The 10516-nt window shown below is 56.1% G+C and overlaps 2 protein-coding genes across 4 annotated transcripts in view; both read left to right on the forward strand.

The window, feature by feature from the left end:
• ABCC8 (ATP binding cassette subfamily C member 8) overlaps nucleotides 1–1079 on the forward strand; it is an 81162-nt gene extending 80083 nt beyond the window's left edge. For all 3 annotated transcript variants that reach the window (XM_015100983.4, XM_042233013.2, XM_042233014.2), the window contains exons 38-39: nucleotides 265–327; nucleotides 848–1079. In XM_015100983.4, the coding sequence (XP_014956469.2) occupies nucleotides 265–327; nucleotides 848–985 (201 nt within the window). In that variant the 3' untranslated portion in view covers nucleotides 986–1079. The remainder of the gene's footprint in view (nucleotides 1–264; nucleotides 328–847) is intronic.
• Nucleotides 1080–5373: 4294 nt separating this feature from the next.
• Nucleotides 5374–8283, forward strand: KCNJ11 (potassium inwardly rectifying channel subfamily J member 11). Its single transcript, XM_015100987.3, has one exon. It carries the CDS (start codon nucleotides 6078–6080, stop codon nucleotides 7242–7244), a length of 1167 nt encoding a protein of 388 aa, XP_014956473.2. The 5' UTR covers nucleotides 5374–6077; the 3' UTR covers nucleotides 7245–8283.
• Nucleotides 8284–10516: the final 2233 nt, after the last annotated feature.

Genomic DNA, 10516 nt, shown 5'->3' on the forward strand with positions numbered 1-10516 from the left:
CAGACTTCACACCGATCCCCCACCAGACAGCACACCCAGACACACTCATAGCCTGCATGTACGCACACATGCACACACACAGCTGAACTCCCAACAGGCAGAGCCCAGCCCCTGAATGCTGGGAAGCAGGTTGGTCCTGCAGGGACTAGAGCCCCAGGGAGCGGGCACGGCTGGGTTTGGCGTCACATGGGAACTGGGCCAGTAGCCAGGCCAGACCCCACCCCCTGGGCAGGTAAGCCAACAGCTGCTGCTCCCACCCGGCAGGAAAACATCCTCCAGAAAGTGGTGATGACGGCTTTCGCAGACCGCACCGTGGTCACCATCGCGGTAAGGGGCCCACTGATGGGGTGCAGGGGGGACACCCAGAGAGAGGGCTGGCCTCCTGAGGCTATCATCAGCGGGGCAGCCTCTGGGCTCACCTGCACCTGGTAATCAAAAGAGCGCCCTAGGCAGTGCAGGGCAAGCAGTCTGGCAGGCTTGCAAGGAGTCTGGATTGCAGGATTTGAAGTGTAGGAGGGTTTGCACCCACACTTCCCTTAGACTTGCCCTCTTTCTCCAGGTCCCAGGGTCCACCCCTGCCCCAAGGCCCTGTGAGCTAGGCTAGGGTTACTTCTCCAGAGCAAATGGGAGATGCAAGTGTTGGGGATCTCTGAGCAGATCTGAGACCTGGTGAGGGAGAAGGTGGCATTAGTGGATGGAGGGTTTGGAGTCCCACCTTGGGAAAGGGCAGTCACCATGGAGACAGGACATTCTGGCCACATGCCTGCTCCTCCAAGATGCAGGAGGGATGCCTCAGTGGCCCCAGCCCTGCCTGCACCACCCTGACAGCCCCTCTTGCCTCGCCCAGCACCGCGTGCACACCATCCTGAGCGCAGACCTGGTGATTGTCCTGAAGCGCGGTGCCATCCTTGAGTTCGACAAGCCAGAGAAGCTGCTCAGCCGGAAAGACAGTGTCTTTGCCTCTTTTGTCCATGCTGACAAGTGACCTACCACAACCCAAGTGCCATCCCTGCCGCACTCTCCTGCCTGGGTTTTCTAACTGTAAATCACTTGTAAATAAAGAGATTGGTTATTTCCTACTGGAGGCCAGAGGTCGTGGGTCTGGTGGGCAGGGACTGGGGTGGGCCATGGGTCCCATGGATCCAGTCTGACTTTAGCATCAAGTAGACCTGAGGGAGCTGTGTGAGTGTGGCCGAAAGCACTTTCCTCATCTGTGAAATGAGGGCTGTCTTCATCTGCTAGGTTGTGTTCTGCCGTAGTAAAACACCATAGCCCGGGTGGCTTAAACAGCAGAAATTTACTTTGACAGTGCTAGAGAGTGGAGGGTGAAGGCAATGGCACCCCACTCCAGTACTCTTGCCTGGAAAATCCCACGGACAGTGGAGCCTGGTAGACTGCAGCCCATGGGGTCGCTAAGAGTTGGATACGACTGAGCTACTTCACTTTCACTTTTCCTTTCATGCATTGGAGAAGGAAATGGCAACCCACTCCAGTGGTCTTACCTGGAGAATCACAGGGACAGGGGAGCCTGGTGGGCTGCCGTCTATGGAGTCGCACAGAGTTGGACACGACTGAAGCGACTTAGCAGCAGCAGCAGCAGCAGAGAGTGGAAGTCCAAGATCAAAGTGTCACAGGCTTGGTTTCTCCCGAGGGCTCTCTCCTTCTAGCTGCATCTTCACATGGCCTTTCCTCTGTGTGCATACCCCTGGTCTCTCGTTCTCCTTATTAGGATACTAGACATATTGCATGAGGCTGTACTCCTGTGACTTCATTTAATCTGATTACCTCTTCACTGGCCCTACCACACTGGAGGCTCCAACATATGAATTTTGGGGGGATGTAAGTCAGTCCATAACAAGGTTATAGTATTTTTGTGATTATAACATCAGATAAAGTGGCAGATCTCCATACAGTCTGGTCCCTTTTCCTTCTTACTTTAATTCTTGGGTTAAAATTGTGGGTCCCCAGGTACCCTGGATCAGTGCATTTTGATTACAAATGACAAGAACCCAACTCAGAGTGGCTTTTAGAAAACTGGAATTTCTTATCCTATGTGACTGAGAAGACCAGGAGGTGTACTACTTCAAGCATGGCTGGATCCAGGTGTTTGCCACCAGGGCCGATGGATTCCGTCTTCCTGTCTCTCGCCCATGACGGATGGCTACTAGCACCTGCAGCGTACATCCTACCCCCTCTGAAAAGGAGAGGGGCCTGAATCACATGTCCCCCACTCCATCCCACACACAGGGACATTCAGAAGTTGGGGAAGGGTGGCCCATCAGAGGGAAAGCACAGTACCTATACCACAAGTCAGCCAGGTAGTGACTGGGAGATGCTGGGCCCAGACACTGGGGAGACTACAATAGTTGTCCTCAGACTCCACAGGCATCATGAGACAGGAGTGCACACCTGTTCCAGCATGAAGTGCCCATTTCCATATCGCTTTATTATCATTTTATGTTTCCTTTAGTACTAGCTGTACTGAGTCCTGGGGTGCAGACACAGGTGTCTTGGACCTGCAGCCTTGTCAGTTGCCAGGGGGTCAGTGTCAGACAATGTAAGGGAAACCCACCAGTCATTGGAGAGGGGCCCAGGACAGACCCTTCTGGCTGTTGTAGGAGCCAGAGGAGCTCAGAAGGAAGAGCTCTGTCAGGCCCGGCAGGGTGCCTGGGAGAGGCAGGATTGAAGTTGATCATGGGAAGGGTAGGAATTCTATGTAAGCAGAGAGTTAAAGCAAAAGGCCCAAGAGGGGAAGGGAGAACAAGATCAGAGAGCCTTGAATGCCAAGATCAACCCAAGGTCTGGGACAGGCCTATGCACAATAGGAAAATGAAGAAGGTTTCTGAGTGAGAAAGAGACCTGACAAATGCAGTGCTGGGGGGAGATAAGTATGAGGAGGTGAAGGATGGAGCACAGCAGGAGGCTGAGCCCTTCAGGTGGGGAGCAAGCCTTCCTGCAAAGGGAATAGCTGGGGCCTCGGGGCCACCCATGTGAGGCAAGTCCTAGCCTTTCCAGCTCTGAGATGACTCAGAGATACCTCTGGGGGCCCAGCAACTCCCTCCGCTGGGAAGGAGCAGAGTAGAGCCTGAGGAGGGAAAAAAGGGTTCCCAATCCTCGTGTCTATGACCTCCCCACCTCACCGAGGGATTAAAGGAAAGTAGCATAGACACGACTGAAGCGACTTAGCAGCAGCAGCAGCATAGGCACCGGGGCACATCACAGCTCACACTGATGTCTTGCAGAGATGCCCAACGTCATCTTAACCTAAATCTCTCTATAGCACCCCTGATGGTCCACCAACCATGATATGGACACCTCACAGATGAGGGTCATCTCTGGTTATTAGAACTGACTTTTCCATACATGCATGATGATTCCCTGGTGGCTCAGACAGTAAAGAACCCGCCTGCAATGGGTTGGGAAGATCCCCTAGAGAAGGGAATGGCAACCCACTCCAGTATTCTTGCCTGGAAAATCTCATGGACAGAGAAGCCTTGTGGGCTACAGGCTATGGGGTCACAAAAGAGGTGGACATGACTGAGTGACTAACACTTTCTTTCACTTTCTTTTCCATACATGAAATCAAAGCCTGCCTCTGTTCCACTCCATGTCTATACCAATTCTATATTTTGAGCCACACAAAATAACTAGTCCATCCTCCTTGGACACCAGGGTTTTCTGCAATAGAACACAAACTCCCTGGGAAGGCTCTCCAAGTCTTCTTTTCTGATGGCTGAACAGCTGTAGTTGCCCCAGAGGATTCCTGTGTACCCCTGTATCCTTGAGCTCCCCTCTCTGCTCATCCTGTTTTCCCCTCCCCATCCTAACCATTGCATCTCTGGTCAGTTCAGTCACGTCTGACTTTGCAACCCCACGGACTGCAGCACACCAGGCCTCCCTGTCCATCACCAACTCCCGGAGCTTGCTCAAACTCATGTCCATCAAGTTCGTGATGCCATCCAACCATCTTATTCTCTGACGTCCCCTTCTCCTCCTGCCTTCATCTGCATCTCTGGTAACACAGCCCAAATCATGCTTACCATGAGTAGTAGAGGGGGCCCAAGCCACAGAACAACCCGAGGTAGATGCCTGCAGTAGAAACACCATTCCTCTTCAGGCCAAGAGCTTGAGCCCTCCCTACACCCCACACACACAGTGCCCAAAACAGCCCTTTGACACAGCTCCTCAGACCTAGGTGCCTCCCATAACCTAACGCAGACAAAATCATGTACCCCAGGAGGTATAAAGCAAACACCAGTAGCTTAAGCCCGTGCGTGCTCAGCCGTGTCTTTACAACCCCATAACTGTGGCCCGCCAGGCTCCTCTGTCCATGAGATTTTCCAGATAAGGATACTGGAGTGGTTTGCCATTTCCTTCTCCAGGGGATCTTTCCGACTCAGGGATCGAATCTGCGTCTTCTGTATCTCCTGGATTGGCAGGCTGATTCTTTACTGCTGAGCCATCCGGGAAGGCGCTGGTAGCTAAAACTTCCTTTAAAATGCGGGGGTGGTTTTACAAGGATGGGTCATGACTGAAGAAGATGCAACCACCCAGGCTTCTGGGCTTAAGCATCCAGCATTCCCTTTAGTGGGTGTTAAACTGTGTTTCTACACCTACTAAGGTACTTTTTTTTTCTAAGGTACTTTTTTCCGGGGAGGAAATCCGTAGCTTTTATCAGATTCCCAAAGAATTCGTGACTCAGAAAATACTAAAAACATCGCCAAGGAGAAGTGGTCTGTCGAGAAGTCCTCCGGCCGCCTAATCTGCCCCCCGCCCCAGTACCAGGTTGGTGACACAGCTCCTGTATCTCCTATCCCGGGGAAACCACAAAGCCCAGGCAGATACTGGCACAACCGAGGATGGGAAAATTGGAGTATGAGAGCCAGGACAACAGGGCATCTGTCCCCAGAATGGGAGATCGGGTCGCGACTCCCTTCACGCCCCTCACCCGGCCCCGATTTCATAGTGTGAGGGCTGGGAGGAACCTCTTCGGACCATCTGATTGGGCAAAGTCCCCAAGCCAGACCGCGAGCTCCGGAGAAGGCAGGCGGGGGAGGTGAATGGCGAGGGGCGGGGCCTGCGCCGGTGCCCGCCCGCCCTCCAGCCCAGGAATAGGTCGGGCTCCCCCTGGCGGCCCCCGGCCCCTACTCCAGGCCCCGGGCGCCCGGTGTCCTCAATCCTCTACCCCGCCTAGCACTGGTCAGTCTCCGCGGGCCGACTGACGGACAGACGGGCCGCAGAGCGACCCGCCGCGGGCGCCCGGGCAGCAGGAGGGGGCGGGGAGAGGACTGCGGCTTGAGGAGCAGGAGCAGGTGCCGTGGCGACGGGCGGGCGGGGCAGGGACGGAGCGGCGGGCGGGGGCGCGGCGCCGGCGTGCGTGCGGCGGGCGCGGGGCCGGGAGGCCGCGACTCCGAGTCGAGCCCCGCCGGGTCGCGCCGGGGCGAGGGGATCTGGAGTGGGGCCGGGTGGACTGGCGACTCTGGAGGGCGCAGGATCCCAAGGAGACAGAGAGGACGAGAGCTGGAGGGGGATCGCAAATTGGCGAGAGCGCTTCGTCGGGTTGGGTAGGAAAAGAGGGAGCGTACCTGGAGGGGAGACCGTGTGAAACTGGAGCTTGGAGGGGAGCCCAGGGCGGGCATGGGCGAGACGGGAGACACGGTGCACGTTGTGTGAGGTCTGGTCAGTCGGTAAGATCCGGAGGTGTGACTTTCCCAGCTGGGAGAGGTGGGTTGAGAAGGAAGGCTCGGTGAGGAGAAGGGGCCCTAGGAAGACGCCTAGGGGTCGCCAGCGGGTGGAGAAGAGTTGGGATCCAGCGCCAGGTGGCGAACAGGCAGAGCGGAGGTGATTGAGTAGGCAGTGGGGCAGGTGGGCTGAGGTGAGAGGCTGGTATAAGGAAGTGAAGCAGGGGCTAGCTGGAGGTGAGGATGAGTCGAGTCTAGCTGGAGAGGCATCTCAGAAGTAAGACCAGTGCAGACAGAGTGGTCCCAGGGCAGGAACCCCACACTAGGGAGAAGGCTCAGTCAGGGGTTGTCTCCCTCCTCCATGGGGGAGGCCTCTACCTGGTGGTCCCTGGAGCCATGCTGTCCCGCAAAGGCATCATCCCCGAGGAGTATGTGCTCACGCGATTAGCGGAGGACCCCGCAGAGCCCCGGTACCGTGCCCGTGAGCGGAAAGCCCGCTTCGTGTCCAAGAACGGCAACTGCAACGTGGCCCACAAGAACATCCGGGAGCAAGGCCGCTTCCTACAGGACGTGTTCACCACGCTGGTGGATCTCAAGTGGCCATACACGCTGCTCATCTTCACCATGTCCTTCCTGTGCAGCTGGCTGCTCTTTGCCATGGTCTGGTGGCTCATCGCCTTCGCCCACGGTGACCTGGCCCCTGGCGAGGGTGCCACTGTGCCCTGCGTTACCAGCATCCACTCCTTTTCGTCTGCCTTCCTTTTCTCCATTGAGGTCCAGGTGACCATTGGTTTCGGCGGGCGCATGGTGACCGAGGAGTGCCCTCTGGCCATCCTGATCCTCATTGTGCAGAACATCGTGGGGCTCATGATCAACGCCATCATGCTGGGCTGCATCTTCATGAAGACGGCTCAGGCCCACCGGCGGGCCGAGACCCTCATCTTCAGCAAGCATGCAGTCATCGCCCTGCGCCACGGCCGCCTCTGCTTCATGCTGCGTGTGGGCGACCTCCGCAAGAGCATGATCATCAGTGCCACCATCCACATGCAGGTGGTGCGCAAGACCACCAGCCCTGAGGGTGAGGTGGTCCCCCTCCACCAGGTGGACATCCCCATGGAGAATGGTGTGGGGGGCAATAGCATCTTCCTGGTGGCCCCGCTCATCATCTATCACGTCATTGATGCCAACAGCCCGCTCTATGACCTGGCGCCCTGCGACCTGCACCACCACCAGGACCTTGAGATCATCGTCATCCTAGAAGGTGTGGTGGAAACCACGGGCATCACCACCCAGGCCCGCACCTCCTACCTGGCCGATGAGATCCTGTGGGGCCAGCGCTTTGTACCCATTGTGGCCGAGGAGGATGGCCGCTACTCCGTGGACTACTCCAAGTTTGGCAACACTATCAAAGTGCCCACGCCACTCTGCACAGCCCGCCAGCTTGAGGAGGACCCCAGCCTGCTAGATGTCCTGACCCTCGCCCGCGGGCCCTTACGCAAGCGCAGCGTGGCCGTGGCCAAGGCCAAGCCCAAGTTCAGCATCTCTCCAGACTCTCTGTCCTGAGCTTTGCTCCCTTGGGCTCCCTCTTTATGTGTGCGCACGCCAGTGTGGCATGGTATGTAGAGCGGACATGGTGTGGGCCCCTCGGCCAGGCCAGGACCTGGTGTGAGGCCGGGCCCTCCAGCTCAGCCTCCCTGCCTGCTGCTCGCCCAGGGTGTTACAAAGCACTTGTCACTACTCTATTTCTGGCCTCAGCAGGAGCCTGCACTGGGTTATTTTTGTCCCTGCTCCTCCCAGCCCCAACTCAGGACTGGCTTGTCCCCTTCCCCTGCCCCAGACTGACAGCTGTGGAATGGGTCAGGCCCTAAAGTTGGGTCTTCATCTAGTCCTGGGGCGCCACGACTGACTGGCCGCAAGGTGGGCAAGGTGGCTGGGGAGAACAGGTGCCAAATTGGAGGCCTGCTGCCCTGTTTCTGTGGCCCCAAGAGATGCCTGTGGTGAGGCCCCAGCCCCTACTTGGTCCCTGAAAAAGTGATGGCCGAAAGGGTGGGCCTGGTCTGCTAGGGAGGGCAGGTGATGAGGGAGCACAGTCGAGCTGGAGGGTTGGAGATGTGGAGCCCCTGCCCCCCAGGCAGGCTCTGCAGAGAGGAGACGGCACCGAGGGGCTTAGCTTTCTGAGCCCTGCTCAGGCTCGGGGAGGAGCGATAGGCCTCTTGCCTCTGACCTCAAAGCTTCTTTAACGGGGCTCCATGGCCCAGGGCTGCTGCACCTGCCTGTTCCCATTCTGTCCCCCACCCTGGGAGGCTGTGGACTGAAAGAGGCTGAGACAGACGGGGGTCCTGGGCCCACCACAGGCCTGGCTCCCCACCAGTGGCTGCCACTCACTTTGTCAAGAGGGTGGCCTTAGAGAGCCTTTGGATTGCTAGGAAAGGAAATGTTGGAAAGCACAGGATGGTGGGGGTGGGTGAGGTCCCTGAGGCAAAAAGGCCGTTGATTGTGACCGGCTTGACCCCAAGCCAGACTCTTGGAGCAGTGCTACGCGTACTTGCCCAGAACTCTGCCTTCTTTGTCGTCAATAAAGCCTACCCCTTTGTGACCTAAACTCTGGGCTGTTCTTGCTGGTGGGCAGGGAGGGCAGGGGCTGGTCGCTGCCAGCCCACATTTCAGAGGCTCTGCTAGCTGGGAGGCCAGGAAAGGGACCTGGGGTTGGGCATCTTCTGCTGTTCAGGGACACTTCCCTTCTCTGCCTCCGGTAGCCCAGCCCTGCCAGCCCGTCTGACCATCTCGATTGGGGACTCATCAGGCTTACAGCCCTGAGCTCTGCCTCCACTCCCAGGGATCTGCTGGAAGGCTGAGGTGCTCAAGGAAAGAGGCGGGGATGTCATGGGCCTTAGTGGGGCGACTGGAGCATTAGCTCTCAAAACAAGTGCTTTCGTTCACACCCTGACATGAGTCCTCAGGCTTCACCTGACCTAACTTCTCTGTGCTTCAGTTGTTTCATCTATAAAGTGGGGCTACCAATAGTACCCACCTCATAGAATTGCTTTGGGAGTAAATGAAGAGCACATGTCAAATGCTTGAGTGCCTCGTCCATAGTAAGTGAAGTGAAGTGAAGTCGCTCAGTCATGTCCAACTCTTTGCGACCCCACAGACTGTACCCTACCAGGCTCCTCTGTCCGTGGGATTTTCCAGGCAATACTGGAGTGGATTGCCATTTCCTTCTCCAAGGGATCTTCCCAACCCAGGGATCGAACCCAGGTCTCCCGCATTGTAGACAGATGCTTTTACCGTCTGAGCCACCAGGGAAGTTCATAGTAAGTACTCAATAAATGTAAACTGTTGAGACTGCTGGTTAATCAGCTACATGATGAGGCAACTGAGCAAGTGAACGCCATGAGAGAAGGTGCTATTATATGTCCCCTAGTGAGGAGTTTCTCTGCCTGGACTTACCTTCAACACTGTGTCCCCACCCAGCTCAGACCCTGATGACAGGGGCTGTGGCAGCACCTATTACCTGAGCTTCTTTCTCTATCTCAACCCTCTGGAGTCCATCTACCATGTGGTCACCAGAGTGGTCTTATTAAAAGACTTCATTCTCTCCAATGTCAAGTGCCTCCAGTTGTTCCCCATTCCCTTCTGGTCAAGGCTAGACCCATAACCAGTCATTTCAGGCTTTGCCTGACTTCTAGTCATTTCAGCCTACTGTTCTCTGGCCAAGACACTATGTAACCACCTACCACACTGGCAGCCTCAATATCCCCTCCCTGCATACAACATTGATCTTCCTACCTCTGAGCTTTAGATGATGTTATTCCCTTTGCCTGGACTGTCCAGGCCTCATCTCTCCCTGTGGAAATCTATAAAAGTCCAAGCCACCATGATGCCTCCTTGAAGCCTCCTCTGATTCCTCTAGAAAGTAATGGTCCTGTCCCTTCCTCTGTGCTTGTGGGCATTCTACTTTTGCCAGTGTTTGTGGGTCTGTCTCCCCATTCCCAAGTCCATGGCTCCTTGAGATCAGGGACTGTGCCTGATTGAGCACTGTGACTGTCTCTGAGTAAGTGCTGAATGAGTGAATGATGAATAATGTACAGGACAAGTCAAGGTCAATGGTGCAGTGTGAGGCCCGTAGAGGGCTTTGGTTGCATCAGTGAGAGTTTGTCCCAGCTATTCCAGAGACAGGGCTGAAGGACTATGGAGCTGCTGGTTCAGGCTCTAAGATGCCCCATCCCTGCTGCTGCTGCTGCTAAGTCGCTTCAGTCGTGTCCGACTCTGTGGGATCCCATAGACGGCAGCCCACCAAGCTCCCCCGTCCCAGGGATTCTCCAGGCAAGAACACTGGAGTGGGTTGCCATTTCCTTCTCCAAGCCCCATCCCTGTACCCACAGAAACACCTCGCCCCCCATCCGAAAGCTGATTTTTTGCGGTGCTGACTTGTTTCTGGCTTAGAGGAAGGAGATGAGAAAGCTGTTCAAAGTTGGCCCAGGGTTCTGGGGACAGTACCTGGTTCTTAGTCTAAAGACTCAGCTTACCTGTCTTTAAGACCAGAGGAGGAGGTGAGACTCACTAATGAGAAGCGTCCGGGCAGCACCTTCCTTGGGGACCATTCAGAGAAACCTTCCTCCACTCCATACACCTTTAAACAGCTGGCGATAGCGAAATGGCAGAACTGAGGGCTTAGCGCCACCTGCTGGCCACAGACAAGACCTCCTTGATCCCAGAAAATCAGAATCACTGCTGCTGCTAAGTCACTTCAGTCGTGTCCGACTCTGTACGACCCCATAGACGGCAGCCCACCAGGCTCCCTGTCCCTCGGATCCTCCAGGCAAGAACACTGG

This window comes from Ovis aries, chromosome 15 (genome assembly GCF_016772045.2).
Source record: "Ovis aries strain OAR_USU_Benz2616 breed Rambouillet chromosome 15, ARS-UI_Ramb_v3.0, whole genome shotgun sequence".
In the NCBI taxonomy this organism is placed as follows: domain Eukaryota; kingdom Metazoa; phylum Chordata; class Mammalia; order Artiodactyla; family Bovidae; genus Ovis; species Ovis aries.